This window comes from Cicer arietinum, chromosome 7 (assembly GCF_000331145.2).
Source record: "Cicer arietinum cultivar CDC Frontier isolate Library 1 chromosome 7, Cicar.CDCFrontier_v2.0, whole genome shotgun sequence".
In the NCBI taxonomy this organism is placed as follows: Eukaryota; Viridiplantae; Streptophyta; class Magnoliopsida; order Fabales; family Fabaceae; genus Cicer; species Cicer arietinum.
This window is the reverse complement of record NC_021166.2, coordinates 2,657,225-2,681,506: the sequence shown is the minus strand read 5'-3', so window position 1 is coordinate 2,681,506 and position 24,282 is coordinate 2,657,225. Positions and strand designations below refer to the sequence as shown.

Here is a 24,282-nt window from a genome sequence, read left to right as displayed (position 1 = left end):
GGCAGCATGGTCAAAAAATCAACTGAACTACCAATAATTATCATTTTCATAGGCAGTGCTACTCAACAATCTTAAGTTACATTTCTAGAGCATTGATATCAGGAGATTTTAACACACAAACTCAAATTGGCCCAATCTTGAATTGGAAGAGCCAGATAATCTTACAGTTTCAGAACTGATATCTCATATTGCACCACGTTCCTGTCAGTGGTCAGTCAATTGATGATATACAAGAATTTACAAGTACAAAAAAAAAAAATCAAAATAGTAACTTAGTAAGTAAAGAGGTTTTGATATCTACATAGGCCTTTACACCCACATTTATCCTACCACTACAGCAAGGAAATAATCTTCTAAGTATCTTTACCACATTACCCGCATAACTTCAGATTGGAGATGACAAACAAACCACCTGTATGTTGATAGAGCAGGACAAATCACCCCTCCGCAAGCATCAATCAAAATGGTGGATCACTTTCGTGCAAGACAGTGGCAAGGGTCGTCACGAAGCACCAAGAAGTCTTGGATATTTGAGAGTAGGGAAGTCATGCATACCTTCAGGGTTTGCTTATTACAATCATAAAGCAGCAACCCTTAACTAGTAATCAAGTCGACCTTCTTTCCTACCGTGCAAATGACGGGGAATTTTTTCCTCTTGGTCCATACTCTGTCCTTCTTGATGAGCATTTCTAGTCACAATTCTTAAAGGGTGTGCCTCGGTGTTGAACACCCATTCATCAAGAGAGATAACTGAAGAAGGTGAAAACAAGAGATAGAGGTACTTGAGGGTTTCTGCCAGGAAGAAACTCTGCATCATATTGTCTTTGTCACCTGTATTTACCTGGGTATTGCACCATGGTTTAGTTATGTTCCGTAGTGCACAAGTTAGAAAAAGGAAACCATAATCTTTATAATGCATAAGAAAATCTTCCTCATAAAGAAAGAAAAAAGGAATCTATGAACCCATTCTCAATAGAACCTATTTTAGTTGATCATCTCATGCAACCAATTTCTACAGGATTTTTCTCTAGTTTTATTAGCAAACTTAGGCTATGCAATTATATGTGCCAAAATGTATGCAACAAACACAAGAATACTTGGTAAAATCATGCAGCTGTTCCAAGGCTAAGAAAGCAAATCATTTTGGAGAAATAGTTAAAGAGCTTTAAGAATTTCTTACATCTTTGAGTCCAACATATCCTGTCTCAGTGCGAGAGTTCTTTTCAAATGCTTGGAAAATATTCCAACCCCATTCTTGGTATGTTTTGTTTCTAGTGAAACGCCAGAGGTAGAATAGTGACTCAATTGTTTCAGGTCTTTGGATATTCCATGAGGTACCAACATTCATATCCTACAATTATCTTTACCTTAGAAATAGCATCTTAGGGGATTTGGAGAACAATGTGAGAACGAAAGATCCAAACCTCTCCCTTGCGGAAGTAATAGTTCTCCCCCGCTAATTTAGTTGGAGTAGACTGGTAAAAATTGTAGCAGGTCCATGCAAGCTGCACAATTATATGCAACAGAATTCAGTAGAAGTTTGAAAGAAATTAGCACTTGTCATTTAAAAAAAAATCTTCCTTAGAAAATATTAATTAATATTTAATAGATGTTAAATTAAATCTAAAACTGGGGATGCTGTGCAGTTTGGTCAGATAGAGAAGTTATGGTCTGACTTCTAGATGCAATCTAATTCTTTATGCTGTTTTGAAATCCAAATGATGGTTCCAATTCCTGGGTAAAAGGCAAGAAAACGGCTGACACTACTTTTCCAAAACTGTCAAGAATTTGGATTTCAAAACAGCATAAAGAACTAGATTGCATCAAGAAGCCAGACTGTAACTTCTCTATCTGACCAAACTGCAAAGATTTGGATGTACTCCAACACCATTGACTGATATGAGAATCTTAAGCAAAAGGAAATGGATAAAAAATATTTGGTTGTAACAAAAGAAAAATTTGACAATTAAATTCAAGCAAAGTATTAGAGAGAAATTGTGTGGGTCATAATAAAAGGAATAAAAGTGTAATGAAGTCTAAAACAAAACTACGCAGCAAAAGCACATTGGCATTAAATATATCCATAACTACATGTCACCAAACAAAATATGTCAAGAACTTGAGGCAAGTTTCAGCCATCAATCAACTATAAATTATGGATAAATTATTAATTCAGCAACTGTTGCCAACTGTCATTATTAATATATAATCCTCCACCGGACAGCTTAAGCTTTTAGAACTATTGAGCCTATGGTATTATATTTCTTGAACAAAAATGTGAGGTCGCTTGAAAGTTTCAGGAGTTACAGCAACTTTCGGGAGGCACTATTTCTTCCAAAGGCTTCTTACACTTATTCATGCATATGCATATGCATTTTTTTTTTTTTTTTCCGTTGACAACAAGATTATCACTGCCTGAACAGTCTGAACTGCCCAAAGTTTAGTAGACAAATTGAGTGATGACTAGTTTCAGAAATACTTCTAAAGTATTACCTCCTCTGCAAGAGCCATAAATTTGTCGCCTTCTCCAGGGCCGTAGCCAGAAGATCCCAAAGCCAGCATTCCAGGAACAAAACATGCTAATTCATCCATCTAAAAAACAGATAAGATCAAAGAATTTTTACAAGAAGATCAAAGATATTTTTTCCATCACATATTCATATACAATTAAATAAATTTCATTTCCAAATAGTACCTTGTCAAAGAGTGCATTTCCAAGTTTCTCAGATATGTACACAAAAGATGACGGTGTTGACTTCTTAACCAAACTTTGCAGACCTTTCATTGATGTTTCCCACATTTCCCTGGATACACATTTTCTTGCACATTTAAATATACAGGGATCCAGATGTAGGTTTATATCCAAGTTTAAACTTAATAAAGTAAAGCACAAAAACTGGGGGGGGGGCGGGGCAAATTATTGTAGCATATTTGGACCAAACAGAAAATACATGCAATGAGAGAATAAAAGAAAGTGAAGAAATGTTTGTCAAATGTCAGGTGTTTTGTAGAACATACACAGTAGAAAGCTCGGTGACTAGCAAAAATAAATATTAATTATAAAAATAGTTGCAAATCCACAATTTTGGGCGCAGGATCTATGGAAGATCATATGGCTTCTTTATAAATTTATGGCAACAAAATATGTGCATGGTGCCTTAGTGAGAGGCAAAGTGAAGTGCATGACTTGTGGTGACAGGATAGCTGGATCAGTAACTTCTTACCATACAGAGACAACAAAATATGTGATTATCAAAGGATAATAGACATTCCAGGTTCATTACCTATAAAACTTTACTACTTCAGTCTTGTTTCCTTGTATCCAGGCCTTGAGCAGATACTCATAGAAGCTGCAACAAAGTAATCGGCAGTCTTTTAATAATGTGAAGAATGGATGTGACTAGAAACTGTCAAGAAGTCTTTACAATCTAGGGAAAGTTAAGCAAGCTAGTTGATATTTACTTTCAACATATTGTCGCACTATTACTACCATTGAACAGAAGACAACAATTAGCTGAGTTGAATAATCAAATCTGGTTTTAGTTTCCCACCTTCTTCCTATAAAATGTGATTGTAACATATGCATGCATGGAAAATCTCTGCTTAAAGGTGAACTATCACTAAAGTGCACGTCAACATTTTAAAGAAAACTATGCACCTAAATTATATCATGAAGCCCTATATAAAATTCAGTTTATGATCACATTGTTCCATTCTTCATAAAAGGTTGACAACCCATCTCTATGTTCCAAATTCCATAAAGGCTTATCAATAAATTAAACAAAATTTACACTAAAGTTGCAACTGAATTTTCTTTGAAGATATAGTTAACCATCTAACCATAATAGCTAAAAACTGTAAGATAAGATCATGAAATGATACTGCTATAAGATGTTATCAGTGTCATTACCTATCACCCATAGCACCAAATGTAATTGCACCAGCTGATTTAGTTCCAGTTAGTGGATTAAGATATATGGGAAGCAACCCATCCTCGGGAAAACTTCTATGAAGCTCTTTGATGACCTTCTCAGCCTGAAATATCAGAAAGCCAATACCTCAAATTTGACATAAAGAATAAACTTCCACTCTTTTTCACAATCACGGCATTCTCAAAATCAGTACACTTTAGAGTGAAAAAAACTCCAAAACAAGAATATGTGTGCTTACTTCACCTCAAAAGAAGAAACTCACAAAATTGAAAACTAATGACCAAAAGCAGCAAAAGATTACCTTTTCCTGGTACTTTGGATCATTTGTCCTTTGAGAGAGAGCAATAAATTCAAGCTGCTCTGAACCAGAATCTGCAAGAATACTGTTCCCCTAGTACCAGAGAACAATTTATTAAGAACATAAGAGGCACGACAGCTAAGAAAATTTTCCCAGTTTCCCTATACACTGTTCTAGCAATGCATTTCTAATAATAAACCTATGCAAGTAGACGCAAATAAATTTCATTGATTTTTTTCAATTAAATAAAATCAGGTAACGTTATGCAAGAAAACATATAAAGTAGCCAGACTACAAACCCAACAGAAATAGCGGATGTTAAGTTAACATGAATAACTATGACCAGGACATTGCCATAATGGGGGGCCCAAGTACCACATCAGTAGTATGGGGTGCTTGGTAGAGTATTTAAGTGGCTTGGCTTTTCCCCTTAATAGTTAGCTTTTAACGGAAGATTCTCCAAGTACGGAGGGACTGACCGCAAAAGCCAAGTAAAGCGCCGTATAGTGCAGTCACCAGGACTCGGCTCTTAGGAGCAGTGCTATGATAGGGACTTTGGTACTATAGGGTGCCCAAGTCTCGCATCGTATGGGAAGCTCGTTAGGGACTTTGATATGTTCATGTTTTTTTTCCGATAAATCTAACATCAATTTATTCAAGAAGGGGTGTATTAACCTACTTATACACTATGCAAACCCTAGACAGAAATGTATCATGCGGAGAGAAGGACAGAAAGTCAACAGGATTGTGATTGATAGCTAAACAAAATCAAATGTAAAGTAGATATTTACTAATAACAACAACCAACACCAATTCTTCCACTACATAGGATTGACTACATGGACTAGACAACACCATAAATGTCCTATTATAAAATTTTGGGGAAAACTGCACATGCCAAGAATCAAAGATAGGAACATGCTTAAAACACATCACAGAGGAAGTGACATAGCAGAAAATAAATTAGGTGGTTTGGCACCTCTTGCATATGTTCATGGAAACGCTTCAATAAATGTTCACTATCATTAATAAGATTACAAGCTTTATAAAAACTTGAAAATTCTCCCCAAATAATGTTTCACTCTACAAACTTGTATGTGTACCCACTCACGAGTTACAACGAATGATAGATAAACACTTGCTTGCAAGAGACATTCTCTCTACAAGTGACCACCCACAATTGTTCTCTTCTCCGGGATTTGGATTGTTCTCTTGTATAGTGGTCTGTGGAGGAATATGGCTTCATTCATGAATGCGAGATAGTACCACGTTGCCTAGAGATATGGCCTTTGTAGTGCTTATGAGGCTTGAGAAGTCCTCGCCTTTATGGGTTCAAACTCAAAACCCAAATTTCAAGATGCTATCAAAGTGTATCTTAGATTCGTTGTTGCGCTACCCACATTGTCCAAGCTCTAGGCCCACCCTGAGTTTGAGGGGTATGTTGGAAAATTCCTCTTAATAGTGGTCACCCCCTATGACCCACTATTGGGCCACTTCGTCTTTCTTCATTGCAACGGTACATCACCTTTAGTGTGTTGGGTTGAAGAGGTGAGTTTAGTACCATATCGCCTAGAGCATGGGCTTATAAGGCTTAGGCAAGTATTACCATACAAATCGGTTTTGTGGGATTGAGTTAGGCCCTAAGCCCAAATATTAAGATAACGCAATGAAGGCATTAAATAGGGTTCTAGCAACAACGATGAAGGCTCCTTTGAGAATTGAGAGATGTTTCAACGAAGGCCGTCTAGGAGCTCCTTAATTAGGAGTTCTGATACCATCTTGAAAGACTAAAAGGATGGAAAATCTGAACATTTTTACTTATGGTAAAATATGTACAAGCATCAATTACAATTTTATAGACTAATGCTTGTAAATCTTATTGATGATTATTCTAGAATTAAGGATAACAAAATGTCCTAAAACCATCAAATAAGGAAATAACTCCTACCCCAAAGTCAAGGAGATACAACTGTACAAATAAAGGAAATAAGGAAACTGTAAAAATTAAGGGAAGAAAAATGATGTATGCAACACATCTCCAAGTAATCAATAAATAAAAGCAGCCTTCTAATATCTTTAATGTGACCCAATTGTTCAATCAGTGAAAATTAATATTATCAGTGGACATGATCCAAGTAATACAAAGATTAAAGAGCATCCAAGTCACCATGTGTAAGTACTTGACAATGGAACACAGTTAGGAAAGAAAGTTTTGTGATATAAACAGTGCTTTTATATGTACGAAATCAATTTTAGAAAAGTAACTGAAGTATGTCGTAAGGCCTAAACATACCCGTGTCCACCTAGGGTTATTTGTATTGCCATAAGCCAAGTTAATTCTGTTGTAAGGGATTCCTGAAGGTGTATCCCAAGCAGGCAGCAGCTTATCTGCAACATCTCTAGCCTTTTCAAGGAAGACTTCGTCGCCAGAGAGATCATAAGCACTAAGAAGTCCGCCCAAAACTCTGGATAGCGAACATAAACAAAATAATACACAGATGAATGAAAATGAACTACAAAGCATAAGCAACATATGCTGCATGGAAAAGTTATATCAACTATCAGGCAGTGGAGAAACAACTTCAATAAATATAAGATTGAACCTTCTAATTCAACCTTATGGTTGTCTCAAACACACTAACTTCGATGTTCTTTTTGAAATACAATGATTTCGCAATCCACCTGCAATATTTATTATATTAGATTCTTTGAATGTAATCAACCTACAACTACAATGCAGAAACTGGAACGATGAAGAAGAAGAACTCACTCTCTAGCTCTTTGGAATTGGGTATCAAGGCCCATTATAAATAATGTGTCAAGAGAATCAACTAAAGTTGCACCTAGACCGCCAAAACTGTCAACACCATTCATTGAGTGTGGCTGTGAGAAGAATAGCAAGCTTATTAGTTGTAAAATTCAGATTTGATCAAGGAGGGAATTGAAGAGTCAAAATGTGAATGAATATAGCAAAATATTTACAAGGGAAAACACCATTTCCAACTCTGGACTGGACTATTGCATTAAAAAAACTAGATTTAAAATAAACACACACTGACACATTTTGTGACTGCTTTACATGTGCATCCTAGATAAATCTTAGTTGCAAACATAATATGAACATGTGATCGTGTCTTCCGATGTAAATCAAAAGCTGATCGAAGTTCCTTGTCTTAGTATGGAAAGATATATCTCTTTTGCAGGCACCATTCCCTATTCTGGAAAGATTCCTAACGTGTACAATATGATGGAATGATTTTAAGATTGTAATTGACTACTGGGTAAATTTATATTAAAAGTATTCATATGTGCCGGATGGGACGATTCGGGCATGGGTTTTAACATTTTCTTGAGGACGGGCGGGTTTGGGGAAAAGTCTATCCCATTGAAAAGCCTACAAAACTCATGATTAAATTCACCAATTAAAACCTTAATTGGTCACAATGGTAACAAAAGATGTAAAATATAAAAAAGAAAATTTACCCCCTAATCAGTAATCACACTTCATGGTAAAACACTAAATTTCATTAATCAAACAGAACAGCATTACAAATTGAATGAAGTGTTGTCAAATAATGCTATAACGGTGCTACATCACTATAGCATGACAAAATTTGAAAAAATCACTATGATCCGTTGTTCCTGCAATCTGCCATTGACAACATTAATGGCAAATTGATCAACTTTTTCCTTAGCAACTAGTTAGTTATTAACTTCTCTGATAAAACATAACATAACTTAAATAAATACCTTAAGTTCATCCTTGCCCCAAGCATACTTTTCATAAGATGTCCATGCATGAAGCATAGCTTCTTTAACTTTCTCTCTTCGTTGTAAGCTAATAGGATCATCCTCCTCAACAACAGAAACACCGGTTTTGAATTTATTGATTTTTTGATCAGTTTGGATACTTTCTTCTGAGCCATTCATATTTCCCTTCATATCTTCGAGCTGCAATTTCAACCAACAATGCCAGCAAAAAAATATCAATTTAAGAGGAAAATAAAATAAATGGTTTGAATAACGAACTAATTGTAATATGAAGATCTTACAGTTTTTTGCAAGCGGGTAACCTCTTGTTTTAATTTGAAAATATCTTGCTGATGCTCTTTATTGAGTAATTGACGGTCATAGACAAACCATGCAATGGAGATGCAAAGGAGAATGACGAATGCAAGTCGTTTAGGTCTCTTAATGTAATACCGAGGTTGAACGTAACGAAATGTCGACGACGAAGAAGTTTTCCTCGCCATTATTCCAGAAATGTTACAGTGATGATGATGATTTATTTGATTCAATTAATCGAAGAATTAAGAAAGAACATGGGAGCGGAGAGATAGTAAAATAATAATAATATTGTGAGAGTTGTAATTGTAAATTGTAGTAGAGAGGAGAGAAATGAGAATCATGGGTGCAATGCAAAAGGGGAAAGGGTTACATGTAAGGAATGTTGGGAATAAAAATCGGAGGAGTTTCCTCTGTTTCTGCGCTCCACGATTTAGGAACGAACGAACGAAGGAGCGAGGCGAAGTGAAAGATTGTGGTGAATTTTATGAAAAATGGAGATAGTGGTACTGCTCATTCTAAAACTCATCAGAGGCAGAGAGAACCTTCTCCTTTAAGTCATATTCATTTTTTTTTTATTACATAAATTAAAATTAACTTTTCTTCAACAGATAAAAATAGATTTACTTATAAATACAAACTCAAATCATTAATTACTTTGTTATTTTATGATACCGCTTTAAAATTGATTTACACTTATATAAAATTATATATTATCATTTAAAAATTATAAAATTATAAAATTATTATTTAAAAATTATAAAATTATTATTTAAAAATTATAAAATTATTATTTAAAAATTATAAAATTATTATTTAAAAATTATAAAATTATTATTTAAAAATTATAAAATTATAAAAATATAAAAAAAATAAAATTATATAGTAAATAGTTAAAATAAATTCGATTATTCAATTAAATAAAGAAGAATTTTTTTTTTTACCGATGAATGTCAATATATTAATTGTTAATTTATATTAGAAGTTAGATTTGAAATCAATATTACTTTATCACTCCAATCACTAATTTTTTTTATCTTAATCACCAGATTAATTATATAAATAATGACATTTATTAACGAACTAAACTAAATAGATTAAATATGAAAAATATAGTTTTGATTAAAGGAAATAAAGCGGTTGATGGCTTCGCAACAGTGGTTATGTATATATTGATTTCATGTCATCTTATGTGTTGCCTCTATTTTCTTTAATGAAGTGAAATAACTTTTCTTTTATCAAATAAATAGCAAAAATACAATTTAGCATGGATGTTGGGGCTAGTTAAGGATGAGACCATCTTTGCAAGGCGTTTCTCTCATTTTCTTGCTTTCGAAGAAACTTAACACCAAAGCTATGTGAGACAAATAAAACTCTTGACATTTTCCTCTAAATTTAGTGAGCTCGTGATTAAAATAAACAATATTGTTCATGAATAATTTGCAATCCACTAACATGGTATAAGTAATAGATTTTTGGATCCTTTAATCATTTAGTTTAAAATTTGATCTTTTGACTAAATTAATGTATATAGAAAAACATACGTTAAAATAAATCAATCTTACAAATAAATCTCAATTATGTTAACAGAAATCAGTATTTACGGTAATGCATGAAAATACATTAATATAAATTTATTTGATGTTAACCATTAATAATCTTGACGTTTGGTTGAACATGTTATCTCAAGGTAAAAAAGTAATCCTCGTCGGTGACTCTCTTATAATTATCATTTGCCTTTATAAAAATATTGTAGTTCAATATCTGATATTAAAAATATTTAATTGTGGAGACATGAATTTATTTTCTGAAAACCGATATGAAATTGAAAATAAAATATTATTATATTAGATAAAATTAAAAATAGGAGTGCAAAGGCGTAGCTAGGGTTGGGTTGATTAATCGGTGATCAGAGTTTGGTTTGCAATTTGTTCTGGTGGCTATGGATTCTCTTCTAGCCAACTACGCCTCTTCGGACGAAGACGAAGACCAACATAAACCAATCCCGTCTAAAACGACGTCGTCTTCTTCCTCTTCTCTCTTCCCATCTCTTCCTCTACCGAAATCTTCTACCACTTCCCTCTTTAACTTTCTTCCTCCTCCTAAACAACCTTCTTCCGATACCCCAACCGTTGTTCCCTCCAATTTTTCCCAAACCTCTTCCCTCCCCAAACCTAATTCCCAAATCCATCAAAAACCCAAAAGGCTCGTTCAATTCAAACCCCCAATTATTCCTTTATCAAAACCCACCGAACTTGATGACGATGAAGAAGATGACAAAGAAGAAGAACGAAACAGAAGAAGAAAGGCTGAATCTTCAATTCAAACTCCATCGGTGAAATCATTCTTATCCACCATTCCAGCACCTAGAAACTCTTCAACTCTTGGTGTTCAATCAAGCTCCGGTTCTGGAAGGAGATCCATCCTCGAAACTAGTACACCGGCACCGGTTTCAAGTTCCAGTGACGGTGGTTCTGCCGCCGTAGAGAGCAGTGTTCCCGTTGATCAAAATGGAGGGAATTATGAAAATTACCAATATGCCACTGACCAGTATGATACTTATGGGAATTATAGTTGGGGTGTTGAGGCTGAGGCTGAGGCTGAGGCTGGTGCTGGCAGTGGCACAGCTTCCAATGGTGATGGCTATGGGAGCTATGGTGCCTATGAGGATTATGGGCAGTATGGAAATAACTGGGTTGATGGGTCGGTGGCAACGGTTCCGGTGGAGGCTTCTGGGATTAGTGAGAGTGTGTTGAAGTTTCCTGGGAAGAGAGGTAGGAAGGAGGTTCCAGTGGAAGTGATTGAGGTGAAGCAAGATGAGTTGATTAAGAATAGACCAAGAGAGGATCAAGCCAAGCTCACCGGGTTAGCTTTTGGACCCTCTTATCAGGTATTGTTCAGTTTTTGTTTTATTTTTTTATTTTATGGTTGACGTGCATATATATCATTATATCATACGAGAAAGTAAACTCAATGTTATAGAAATGGCAATGTTGTAGTGGATGAGCAGTAACAAGAGACAATAAAATCAAAAACGAAACAATTAGAGAGAAAGTTGAAAAGCAATTACCGTAGAAAAGATAATAGGAATCTTATATGATTTTGATTTGTGTGGACTGTGGAGAGAGAAGATGGATATAAGCAGCACTATCAAGGAGGTTAGACCAAATGGAAGATAGTCTAAGGGTGTGTTTGGTTTGGTTGGAGGTAGATAGAGGGAATATTTTTATGTTTGTGTTTGGTTCAATTTTTAAGAGGGGAGGGGAGGGAACCAATACAACATAAAAATCATTTAAGAAAGATTTCGTGTTACATTATGATGGAACTCAAGAATTTTGAGAATGTAAATGGTATATTATTTGATGCGAAATGATGAGCTTGATGCTCTGCAGAAGAGGAAAACCAGAGTTCAATGAACTCCTAATCTAGAGCAAAAGCACCTAACCAGAGAGAAACTCTGCTAACAATTACGATTTTATATGGGTCACATTTGGTCAAAATCAGTATCCAAACCGTGTAGGGGATCCCGGTTTGAATTTGAAAAACAAACCGCCATTTACAACATTGGGTCGGTTTGGGTCAAACCGCTTATTTATGGTTTGGGTTGGGTCCTGGTTTACCCAAATTCTTTTTGTTTTTAAATCACCTTTGAAAAAAAACACTACCTTACCATATTTCCCAAAAACATAATATAACCTAGTAAATTCAATAAAGGGCGGTTTTTGTGTTTGATTTAATTGGTAGTAAGGCAATGTATGGCCCTTTTAATATAGTGCACGTGTCAGTATAGGAGATCTAGTAAACTCAATAGAGGGCAGTTTTTGGGCTACCAATTGTAGTACATTCAAGAAAAATTGTAAAACACCTTTTATTAAGAAAAAGTTAACTCCCTTGTTACAGCCGTTAATCCCCTCTTATATAGCACAGCAGCCATAAACAAAAGAAATCATAAATTGCATTGTAGATCTCTAGATAAATTAAAAAAGCACAAATAAAATGCAAAATAACACTTGTATAAGACCCAAACTTAAGTGGGATGAACAGTGTCCATCTAGCAGTAGTCCAAATAGAAATCAGTGGAGATGTATAAACTATAAAGGCAAGGTGCAGATGCTGACATTGGTTCCTGAGGCAGTGGTTAGTGATGAACAGCTGAACTTATTATGGTTGAAGGCTTAAAACATGGCATCACACATTTTTTGTGAACAGAATAGGAAATTCACGGCTTTAAGATTTTGAAATAGACATTGTCATTGTTTGTGAATTGTGATTATAATTTGGTGGTGATCAGTTCTGGACATCTTTAATTAATCAATCTTTGTGCGAGATTTTTTTTCCTATACTAGGGAGGAGGTGTTGTAGGATCAACACTATTGTTTGCAGAAATTGTCGGAATTTGACAGTTTTATGATCTATCTTTGAACTAATACACAATGCAATGTGACAGTTTCATGATCTATCGTTGAATTAATACACAACAGAGCTTTTTGGAGTTAATCAATCCATGTAACCGCCTCATCTGGTAGGGAATAATATGGTTGTTGTTGTTATGGTCTATCTATATACAAAACCTACTTTAACTTTTAAACTTCAAGTTCAATGTTTGTTGCCAATTTTGAGCTTGTGTTTTTTTCTTGCAACAGTCGAAAGAATTACGATATAATATTGTGGGACTGTTATATGCTGCATTGTGTGAGCTTCATCCCCTACTGTAACTATCTCTATAAAAGATAATATTAACTAAAATAAAATTATTAAAATGTGTCGGTTTGAGTATTATTTGCTTAGCTCTGAGATACTTCAAGCATATCCTGGATTCATATGCATGGAAAAAATACTATCTGAGAGGTCTATGCCTTTAGTGCCTGAGAGTAATCTAGATGATCAGCCTCTAGCCTGCCAATTAGGAGGACACTTTTGGTTTCCCAAAAAAGACTATAAGCAAAATTTACTTCTACATCATTCAGGTCCATGTATGATGTTCCTATCATCAATCATCACGAATTGACATAACAATCATAAATCATAGTACATGTTTCACCATTTACACACCATCCTGACAACTGGAGGCCCATAGAAAACAAAGCTAATGTTAGTGGTGACATAAAAAAGGTTAATGATATTTTTCTCTTAGAAAAAACCTAGAGATTGGTGTCATTTTGTCTCAAAATTTAAATCTTAAAGAAATAAAAGATTTTGGCCCAAAATCAAAAGTGTGTTCCTACTATTATTACTAGTGCCCCCATCTGTCCGCATTTCTATTGTGCTAACGCATATGAATAGTAATTTTTGTATTATTTTTATTTTGATTTTAAATAAAAGGAGTAAATTGGATAAATATATAATTATAAAAATTAAACATACACATTAATGCGTTTGGCATGGATAATAATTAAGTAATAACAATGAAATAGTGTTTGGCATGGACAATAAAGTGATAATGAAATAGTTAAGGATAATTTTGGAAGAAAAATAGGCTACACCAAAAAAAGCTATTGCCATTATTATAAGTAATAAGTATAGATTATTATTATTATTATTTTGTATTTATCACAATTCTTTTCTGTTGTAGCCTGTTTCAGCAAAGGGAAAGCCTTCAAAACTGCTTAAGAGGAAGCATCAAATTGGTTCATTGTACTATGATATGAAACAAAATGAAATGAAACTTGCTGAGCGCCGTGCAAAGGGCATGCTTACCAAAGCTGAAACACAAGCGAAATATGGATGGTGATTTGGGGGTTGATGCTGTAATTTTATGAATTTCTATTGTAACATGATATACAAAGCTGAGCATTTAAGATGTAGCTGCAGCCCTTGTGTTTTACTGTTCTGTATGTATACATTTACTCCATTTTTCAGTGCAAAGGATGAAATTTATCATATAATCTTACTGTGGAGTTTTGTTCCTATGATGAATAAAATCATACTTCATTCCCTTGATTCAGCTTTAGTGGTCAGGTTTTGGGATAGAATTATGGTCATTTTATCTTTCTTCCCTGCATTTTGGCAAGCATAGAAAATCGGATGCACTCAATAAAAGTGGAAATTGATCAAATTTCGTATGAAAAGTTATTATCTAACATGAAAAAGAGCCTTTTTACCATTTCTAGCACCTTTATTGGCTTTAATTTGCTTCATGTTCATGCTCAGCAATTAAATCAAAAAGCTCTCTTGTGACTGTTTGATATTCGCAAGCTAATTTGATTTTGCAAACTACGAGGATACCAAATATATATGTAATTAGTAGTCACCTCTAATGTGAAGCTCCAACTTGCAGGCTAACTATTTAAACGGTATTTTTCTTCCATCTTTTTGGGTCTGATAAAAAGAAATTAATTATTGGCATGAAGTTCTTGCTTATAATAAATTTGTTGGCAAATACTAACATGTATCGTAAGGACGAGGAGCAGAAAGGGCAAGAAGTGGATGATGATTTGAGTTTTAATGAGTTGATTATTATATGCAATAAACATAATTCGTCTTGATTATATCCTTTTGGTTCATTTAATTTAAAAACAAGGAATTAGATGGGACAAATCTTTTTGTTCTATATTTGATTCTTAAAATAAAATCACAAGACAACATTAGCAAATTTTGTTATTCAGTAAACCATGAGACAACTTGTTTAAAGCACAACATTACTTAAAATACTTTTTCATTTCTACTCATGAGTCTACTCGCCAAAAACGTACATACATAAGGTTGGTGACCTTCATTTTGTTGACCAATAAAAAAGGTGACCTTTATTTCCATTTAAAATTTAAATGACTTGTGTCTGTTTTATATAGTTTGAATTAGGTCTAAAAAGAAGAGCAATAAATTGAATGAGTCTTGAAAAGATAAAGAAGAGGGATAAAGTAGGATGCATTTTCCCATTTTTATATATCACTTGTATTCTTTCACAACAATTACGCATACAAATTTGTAATAATCCACAGAAAGATGAAATAGATTCTTTTCTTGTGAAACTGTCCCAAGTCCATAACTTGAAAGAAGGTCTTATCAGAAGGTTGAGCCATTGAACCCAAAAAATGAGCGCTGCACCAGAACACAAACAAAATGAGATCTAGAGTGCAAGCAATGAAGTATAGGTACGCGCTGCATATATATATATATATATATATATATATATATATGTTTGAATTGGTATTGTTGAATTTGTTGTGTCACCCTCCACAATATTTACAAATATGCTTCAGCAAATTCAAAATAAAAATGAAAATACATAAATCATAAAACAGATCACTTCTTTATGTTGGGAATTGACTTTTATAATCCTTTCCTAATTTCCAGGCAAACTGATTCAACAAAATGGTGGGAACTAGTATCTTATTACAAAAGAAGAGGGAAGTTTCTTGGATTAAAATGTTGCAACCTGTGTAGCACCGACACTTCAAATTGAAGACATATATATCGAATATCCGATACCAATACAGCACCGACATAATGATTACATTCAATTACTTCTATTTTTTAAATTATTATTGATGTTGATGTGTCAGGTGTTCGTGCGTATTTCATAGGTTGTAGCACTTAAAAGGTTTGCACCTTCTAATGCCAAAAGGTCCCAACTCAATCAAAACGACAAGCTACTTCCCTCTAATCCCTTCCTCTTATTTATACACATAACATCACACCCAAACTAACCAACTAAACAGTTAAAAATCACAAAATAACAATATCCATTACTGTTTTATATAGTTGAAGTCTTTCCAACAAAGCCTTCAAATTTTGGAAATTTTGACACCCTTAAAATATTCACCTTTGGGGTGAAATAATCCTACAGTGACATATCAACACCAGTGTGTTATTTGAAAAATGGATGTAATCACATGTATCGGTGTCATTCGACACATGTTGAACATAGTACACATCTTCCGTCTGAAATGTTGATAATACATGGTATTTTTTGGTGGACAGGTGCTACCTATCATAAAACAGAAAAAACAAAAAGCAGAAATTTTACCTGCGCATCATAAAACTTGATGTAGAATCGGGAGCTATCAATGTATAGCTTAGTTTGAAGGATTTCAGCAATAGTAGAACTCAGTTTTCCATTAACACTTGGATCAAGACCCCCAATTGATACGAGTTCTCCATAAGCAGCTGGTTCTTCAGTCCCACCAAATGCAATAGGCACTCTCCCATTCAACAAAATCATCACATACTGAAACACAAAGCCCCATGTTTTTAAAAAAAAACAGAAAGCACAAATCTATGTCATATAACAAAAAGTAAGACTAAAATTACTAAGTTATTCAAACAAAAAAAGTCCATAGCTAAAACAACTATTGAGTGTTACTGGCATGTAGCCCATGTAGTTTTCAAGACATGGATTGAATAAAGTTTGGTTATTTAGAGGGTAATTTCATCAAACAGTTGGTGGATAACAATAAACAAGGTTGAAAAAAGGAAAAACTGGGCTGAACTGATTCGGGTTTTCCGATGATCTTTGCAACAGCTTTGGTGGCATCCCTGAGAATGTCGGAAGCAATAACAGCATCGACAGGCACGTTGGTGAATAGGTTCAAAGTGGGCATTGCTTTGCCGTTGCTACTGTACACGGGTGGCCTGAACTCCTTGAGGATAAGGTGTCTCTTCAAACACCAATTTGTGCTGTCCAATGCTTATGAAGAATTGAAGATGGTGTCTTTTTGTTTTGTTGAGTCAGGTACTATTTTACTGTGGTCCATTAGTATTAAAAAATTTGGTTCGACTTTTAACGTTATAAATGTCACATTATACTACCTCCTTCTCTTAGTATAAACATTTCTTTTTTTACACTTATTATAGAAAATAGTAGGTAGTTAATGTATTCATTAAGCAAGATAATGTTTCTAAAATAATCTTTAAATATGAATATGTTAAATTTAATTCTTTATATTTAAAAATAAATTAGTAGTATTGATAAGAAATGTGTTTGAAAATAAAATGTTAATTGCACTTAGTAAATTGTAAATTGAAATTGTGTTTATATTTATGGACAAATTTTACCCCAAATAATTGCTTATAATTAAAGACAAAAATAGTATTGTTTATAATAAGAGGTAGTATTGCTTATCTTAGATCGAATGTTTATTATCATATAAATTACTTATATATAAAATTTTAAATAAATTTTAAATTATTTAAATTTTTTTAAAAAAATATATCAAATAATTTTATATATGTGTTAAACTTTACATACATATGATTTATATTACGTAAACTTTGGATCCAACGGAAAATAAATTAAAAATAAAAAATAAAATTAAAAAAAATATAAGTGTTTGACGGAAAGATATTAAAATCGTGATGATCTAAATTTACTATTTTTATTTTATAATAATGATTAAAAAGAGTGTAAAAATTTCGGTTTGACTTTAGACGTTTTAAATGATACGTTAAATTGTTAATTTAAACTCAGTAAGATTTTTTGTATAAAAAAACTAAGGTGGTTTGATTGGATCCAAGACTAACCAAAGTCATAGAAAACTTTAAAATTCAAACAACATTGATAAAGTTACTTAGATATTATCCACCAATGTGAAGCTCTTAGCCACGGGATCAGAATGCAGGTCCATCCAGGATCTAAGTTGAATACTTCCTAATTGGATCATAGGACAAACTTTATCCATGTCAATGCATATGTGAGTGGAAGATCTAACCATTTGGACTAACACGGTGTCCGCAAGTGTCAAGTGATAAACAGACATTATAGAGTTTTTGCTCATGTCTGAAACATATCCCTTATGTACTATGTACATGTAGTTTGTGGTCAAATGGAGACTTAAATATTTTATATGTGATACTTATTAAATTCGGCAAAAATATATATAGTGTTTTAAATTTAACTCAATTTCTAATTAGATTTTTAAGATTATTTTATTTAGATTTAATTTTTTAAATTATATTTTATTTTTACCATTAATTATTTATTTCTATTTTGACAATAATAAGTTCAAGTAAAAGGTTTTTATTTTTAAAAATTCTACCAAATGCTACAATAATATGTCTTTTATACTAATTTTTCAGAAAATATTCATCAAATCTTATAAATTGTCTATATTTCTTAAATTTTTCTACAACAATTTAAATACATGTACAACCTTAAAAACAAGGTAATAAAGATATATCTATATAATCAATATTTTTGATTTTCTTCACGTGTATAGAGAAGGTTAGACAGATAATTTGTTACGATATTTCCATTAAATCTTAACATTTCATAACAATCATTCGAGAAAATTTTCATACTTAAAATAGTGTATGCGTAATTTAATATAACTTAAAAGATAATTATGCAAATCAAAAATAACTTAAAATACCGAATAAAAAAAAAACACTTGAAAACCTAAACAAAAATTAAGTTAAACATGAAAGTCTAAAAATGTATTTTCATCTCACCATCTATTTGATACATGGTTAATATTTTAAATTTCAAATCAGTGTTTTTCTTTAATATATTTGTTAATATTAGTGAAATAAATTAGTTTATTACCAAAATCAATTTCAAAGAACTGAAAATATTGTTAAAATGACAATGTAATTTTTAACTCAATCCAAAATATAATATATATATATATATATATATATATATATATACATTTTTAAGATATATAAAAATATTAATATTGCTAGATTGAAAGTTATGTTCTAAATTTAAACCTAAAACCTCACAGTTTTTAGTGGTAATTATACCATTTTATTTATAAATCAAAAAATAATAATAAATATATTATGTTGAATAATAAATATATTATGTGGATCCCAATCAAGTTTCTTTTTTATTTAATCAAATACCAATCAACTTAAACATCATAATAACCAAACTCAAATTTTAATGGACAATTACTATGTTGAATCTGAACCCTTACGAACTTACCCACAAGAATCATTTTTCATATACCATCATGTTTCAATCCAATTGTCATCGTAATGATAGTGACAATAGTAGTTGGCAGTGCAAACTTAAAAACAAACAGATATAAAATATAGTTCCAAAGCCACTATAAATCCTATGGTTAAGCTTTAAAGCCATGCAGATTTACACTACGAAACTGAACATCCAGAAAATGGTTAATAACAATATTTCATTACACTTTCTATTGCACTACTCAACTCTCTGCCACGTCTAAAATTACACTGTCAAATGATGATATCAGATAACAGAAAAGATGTTATTGTTGCTCCATAATACATTGATTCCAGCATTAATCCTCTCCAATCAGACTCAACTGGGACAATCTGGCTCAAGATGGTGTTCCCAGAAAAGACCAATTTAAAGTCTGAAAGTACTATAGTCCCCTAGACCGGAAGATCCATACCCATTGTAGGGTTGTGAGGCCAAGGAAGACGAGGGATAGGATGAACTGCCCAATTGAGAGTAAGAAGATCTCAGACCTGTATCTAACCTGCTGTAACTAGTAGCCATAGCTTCGTTGTGATTGCTTATAACTTCCTGTAACAGAGAAAGACATTTCGATCAGCAATAGCATAATTGAGAATCTATTCATCCAACATGAACTAATTCCTTGATGATAAGAACCCAGTCAAATGCCAGTATGATATAAAGAATCGGTGTTTTAATATAGGTGTGAAAAGTAAGAAATAAATCAGTCATACTTGTGCCAAACTTGTATTACTTAATTGATAAGTAAAACAGCGAACATAGATACTGACAAATATAATAAAATCATCTTATAATAAATTAATTTAACAAAAACTCGGAAAAAGACAATTCTCACATCTTTTTCTTGATATGTCCGGTGAATGACTATATATTTCCTAATTGAATAAATCTTACCTTTGAAAAGTTAGTCCAATTCATCAGCCAGAGAAAATTTCTAAAGGATAAGTTTATTCAGGTGTAGTGAGGAAAACACTAAGAAATGCACATCCAAAATACTGGCTATATGTATCCAAAAAACAAAAGATCATGGATTAAGAGTTGTGTATACGTTAACACTTGATTAAAAAGCAATTACCCATCCAGGCATGCACATATGCTGATGCATATCTCACTATCAATAGAAAGAAAAAAAGTAACAGGAGTGCATGACCAGAAAAATGTAACTTTCTTTTCATAGGCCCAAGTCTCAAACCTGAATCAATTGTTGTGCTGTTTGAACTTGAGATGAGGTGCCTTTTATTTCCACAATGATTTCATCAGGTACCCTGCTCTCCTGGACAGTCAATATGGCTCCACTAGTGCGACGAATGTAATCAATATTAGTCCCTTGAATACCAATTATGTCCTCTGCATAGGACAGTGGTATTTGCATTGTTTGTATTACCTGATAGGAGAACGACAAATTGACATGAATAACGGTGCTTAAAATTTGGACCGCATGAAGTAAAACTAGTAAAATGCCTTGCATAAACACTTAGTAGATAATACATTATTAGTTTTTAAACAGTTGGTAAAAGTACAGTGATATTTGTCAACAAGGAAATACTCATATAAAACGGAACACAAATAAAAAATTAGTGCTTGAAAGTTAAAACTGCTTAGTGCTTACCGTAGTAACAATGGAAGCACTGCCACGATTAAATGCGGAAGAACGAAGACCAGAAATTGAAGAATCTTGTCCATATAGTGACATTGTCGAGGAAGAGAGCAATGAATCCAATTGGCTTTCACGATCAGCAAAGAAAGAATCCCTTTTGGTTGTAAGGGGAATATCAGCAACACTGCTAGGTTGTGAAGCACTATGCATTGATGGTTTGTCAGCCCAGGCATCTGTCTGCCGGTCTTGGGAGACTGTTGCATTGCACTTAAACAAAAAACAAACGAATTGCATATCTTAGTGTCAAGAACAAGTACGATATAATCAGAAAAGATGGCTTTCACATTTTCTTGGATGACATTCAACACACATCAACGAATAAAGTAGCAGTTTAACATACAAAATATACACTGGTATCGTGTTAGCTTAATTAAAAATTAGGAAAATATCAAACTTACAGTCTTCTCAAATAGGGGAATAACACTATGATCAACCAAAAACTTCCTCAGGTGCCCAACTACTGCTTCCAGAGCCTTAAGGACCTTCAAGGTTTCTCCCTGCAGTTCCACAATCCTCTCATCGGCACCAGCATAAGATGGAAGCTCGTCTGTCAGGAAAATGGTTTTTCATCAGTACCTCTTGCATCATTGAACCAAAGAAATGAAGTACAAATAACAATCAAATCTATGCAGCTAAAACGGCACCAAAATGCCCTTTCCTGTATTGAGTTCATAGTTGATATAAAGAGAAAAAAACACAGTTAATAGTTGCTATGAGCAAGTAGAGGAAAAAATGGCAGCAAGCATACCTCCAGACAATACTCTAACAGTAGCACCAGTGTTTTCCTGTATAGATTTAATCGATGAGCCCTGCTTTCCTATCAGATTGATAGCTTGCGTTGAGGCCACCAATAAACGAATGGAACAAAATGCAGCCCCTGCAGCTCCTAATGTTTTATTACTGTCATCATCAGTTTCAGATAACCCGGAAACACGTTTGAATACCCTTATTACAGCATCCATTGCAGGGGAAAGAGGTGCCTCCGGATCTTCCTTCCCCGATACAAGTACCTAAAATCAAATTTTAAGCCACTTTCCAAATTTAATCAAAAGAGATCCAAAAAATAATAATATACTCATCAAAGTAAAATCATTTGAAAAAGTCAGTGATGTGATCATCATCAGACCTAACCAGACCAACTAAACTAAAACTACATATTAACCTTATCAATTTCCCATCTACAATGAAAGGTGCAAACTATATATTACAAAGGAAATTCAACAGCATTCTGTACCAATAAAGCATCCATTCATATAATACTACACAGAAACTCCACTAAACCTAATAGAAATGAATTTAACAAAAAATAAAAAACGAAGTTTTTATTTAGCAAACTGAAAATCAAATGACAACACTAGCGATAACATAAGATTTAAATAAAAGTAAAATAATAAAATAAAACCGGTAATAACTTATGGCAGTGAGATTAATATTACCATAGCAAAAGGGAAAAATGAAAGAAAAAAAAAAAACCCTAAAAAAGACGGTGATGAAAGAGAATACTTACGACTCGATCAGCTGTTCCGATTGGAGCATCAAGAACACGAATGCGAGCACGAGTTTCTTCGCAAGTCTTTTTGATGAGTTCCCCTTTGCGTCCGATGATGATACCAACTTTGACAACCGGCACGATTAGTCGGAAAACGCAGTGACCAGGCCAACCAGGCCATCTCTTCTCTGTGGAATCTGGTTCCTCCGTCGTGGTGTTGACGGCGGCGTCGGAAATTGTATCGGAGAGTGGTTGTGATAATAAAGTTCCGTTCTGAATTGGCTCCGCCGTGGCCATAGTTTCCGACCTAAAGGGTTAACAGAGGTTCGGTTATTGTTACGAAGCTTTGAAATCGAAATAACCTTAAAACTTAACACTGTGACTACAGCACCACGCCAGCAATACGATGTTTACGTAATTACATATACGGGTCGGATCAACCAGGTCATATACATAATTAGTAGAAATTATATTTGAATCAAATCGATTATAGTTATAATTAATTAAATAATACATTCTAACCAAATCAAATGTTGCATTTTATCTACTTCTGATTCATGTTCAAAAATTTGTTACTTCTCTCATAAATTATCATTAAATTGAATTATACCTGTACAAGTATTTATTAATTTTTTTTTATTGTATTTCCATGGTGGTAATTGTCACCGTTAATATTGGAAAGATAATCGCTAGCTACAAAATATGATCTAAACTAATTTAGATTGTTATGTTGTAAGTTTCTTAATTTAGTATAGTTCAAATGTTTTATTTTATTTTATTTTTTAAAATAAAAAATAAATAAATTTAAAAATACTATTAATTCTGTTAAATAAAATTTTTATAATTATTAAATAAAATATTAATAATTTATTTATTAAATTTAAAAAAAATTCCGTCTAATAATTTTGCGGCTTATAACGTGTTGAGTTTACCCTCACAATTTACATAAGTAAATTGTCTTCCTTTATTTATTGAATAAAAAGTAACAAATTTTCTTTAATCTTTTACGTTCTTTTTTTTGTTGTTTCTTGCATTTTGTATTATTCGAGTCTATTTAGTGATATTTTATTAATGAATTCTCTTTCTCTCATTCCTGAATACTTCTTTCACCCAAATATAAATGCAAAAGCAAATAATCAAATTGCATGGGGAAAAAAACCATTTGAAGGATTGAATTTGTAGAGAAAGCAAGTTTGTAGAATACCACTTAGAAACAAACTTTGGGCATGTAATAGAATATATATTTCTTCTCATATCACAGAGAATTAAATGGAGCAATATGAAAGTATCATCCATCTTCTATATATCTTAAATGTCATAAGAGAAGAATAAACATGTATATATGAAGTAAATTATAGACACCAAAAATAATAAATGATAAATAAATAGAATAAAATAAAATAGCTAAATTGAAACTATGTTTATATGACTCAAAAATCCCAAAAGACAGTAAAAAAAAATGCACATAAGAAATTTACATCACATATTATTTTGGCTTAATTGAAGTCTTGGTCATTTTATTTTAACTGAATCGCAAAAGTAGTCTCTCAGTTTTGATCCTTAAATAGAATTTTGGTCCAAAACTTGATGAAGTTTCATTTTTTTAAGTCACACCACACTATTTATAATCATAGATTTCATGTACAATTGTTGCACTATGAGATATTGAGGCATAATGTGACTTAAATAAACGCAAAAAAATTAAATTTTATCAAATTTTGGACTAAAATTATATTTGAGGACCAAAACTGAGGAGAAATAAAATAAGAGACTACTTTTACAATTCAGATAAAATAGAAGAACCAAAACTGCAATTAAACTTATTATTTTTCATCCCCAACTAATTTTGTAATTCTCTATTTTATGTTTTTCCTAATTAGCCCGACTATTTCACCAACTTCTTTATATAAACAAATAAAGAGCAAAACATAGTGATCTAGGTGCAAACCA

At 32.9% G+C, this 24,282-nt stretch overlaps 4 protein-coding genes and 1 long non-coding RNA gene across 6 annotated transcripts; 2 read left to right on the top strand and 3 right to left on the bottom strand.

Moving 5' to 3' along the window:
* Nucleotides 1-18: 18 nt before the first annotated feature.
* On the bottom strand, nt 19-8,836 carry LOC101509982 (mannosyl-oligosaccharide 1,2-alpha-mannosidase MNS1-like). Its single transcript, XM_004507844.4, has 13 exons — nt 8,283-8,836; nt 7,981-8,181; nt 7,001-7,113; nt 6,847-6,912; nt 6,524-6,695; nt 4,234-4,323; nt 3,911-4,035; nt 3,285-3,350; nt 2,696-2,804; nt 2,494-2,592; nt 1,425-1,505; nt 1,181-1,351; nt 19-841 (listed from the first exon to the last, which is right to left on the bottom strand). Exons 1-13 carry the CDS (start codon nt 8,481-8,483, stop codon nt 599-601), a joined length of 1,737 nt encoding a protein of 578 aa, XP_004507901.1. The 5' UTR covers nt 8,484-8,836; the 3' UTR covers nt 19-598.
* A 1,304-nt stretch (nt 8,837-10,140) lies between these two features.
* On the top strand, nt 10,141-14,235 carry LOC101509655 (uncharacterized). Of its 2 annotated transcripts, XR_003474237.2 has the most exons (3): nt 10,141-11,185; nt 12,743-12,817; nt 13,868-14,007. XR_003474237.2 is itself a non-coding variant. In XM_004507843.4 (2 exons), exons 1-2 carry the CDS (start codon nt 10,238-10,240, stop codon nt 14,024-14,026), a joined length of 1,107 nt encoding a protein of 368 aa, XP_004507900.1. In that variant the 5' UTR covers nt 10,151-10,237; the 3' UTR covers nt 14,027-14,235. The 2 variants fall into 2 exon arrangements, 1 of the variants encoding a protein (XP_004507900.1); XM_004507843.4 differs by lacking the exon at nt 12,743-12,817 and having other exon boundaries at nt 10,151-11,185; nt 13,868-14,235.
* Nucleotides 14,236-15,135: 900 nt separating this feature from the next.
* Nucleotides 15,136-16,983, bottom strand: LOC101509336 (uncharacterized). Its single transcript, XM_004507842.4, has 3 exons — nt 16,725-16,983; nt 16,262-16,462; nt 15,136-15,333 (listed from the first exon to the last, which is right to left on the bottom strand). The coding sequence occupies exons 1-3, from the start codon at nt 16,833-16,835 to the stop codon at nt 15,298-15,300; spliced, it is 348 nt and encodes a 115-aa protein (XP_004507899.1). The 5' UTR covers nt 16,836-16,983; the 3' UTR covers nt 15,136-15,297.
* On the top strand, nt 15,250-15,878 carry LOC140921115 (uncharacterized). The gene is made up of 2 exons (XR_012163979.1): nt 15,250-15,386; nt 15,589-15,878. It is a non-coding gene; the product is annotated as an uncharacterized lncRNA (long non-coding RNA).
* A 2,172-nt stretch (nt 16,984-19,155) lies between the features above and the next one.
* LOC101509016 (RNA-binding KH domain-containing protein PEPPER-like) lies at nt 19,156-22,750 on the bottom strand. The gene is made up of 6 exons (XM_004507841.3): nt 22,351-22,750; nt 21,592-21,853; nt 21,242-21,390; nt 20,796-21,050; nt 20,379-20,570; nt 19,156-19,735 (listed from the first exon to the last, which is right to left on the bottom strand). The coding sequence occupies exons 1-6, from the start codon at nt 22,627-22,629 to the stop codon at nt 19,556-19,558; spliced, it is 1,317 nt and encodes a 438-aa protein (XP_004507898.1). The 5' UTR covers nt 22,630-22,750; the 3' UTR covers nt 19,156-19,555.
* Nucleotides 22,751-24,282: the final 1,532 nt, after the last annotated feature.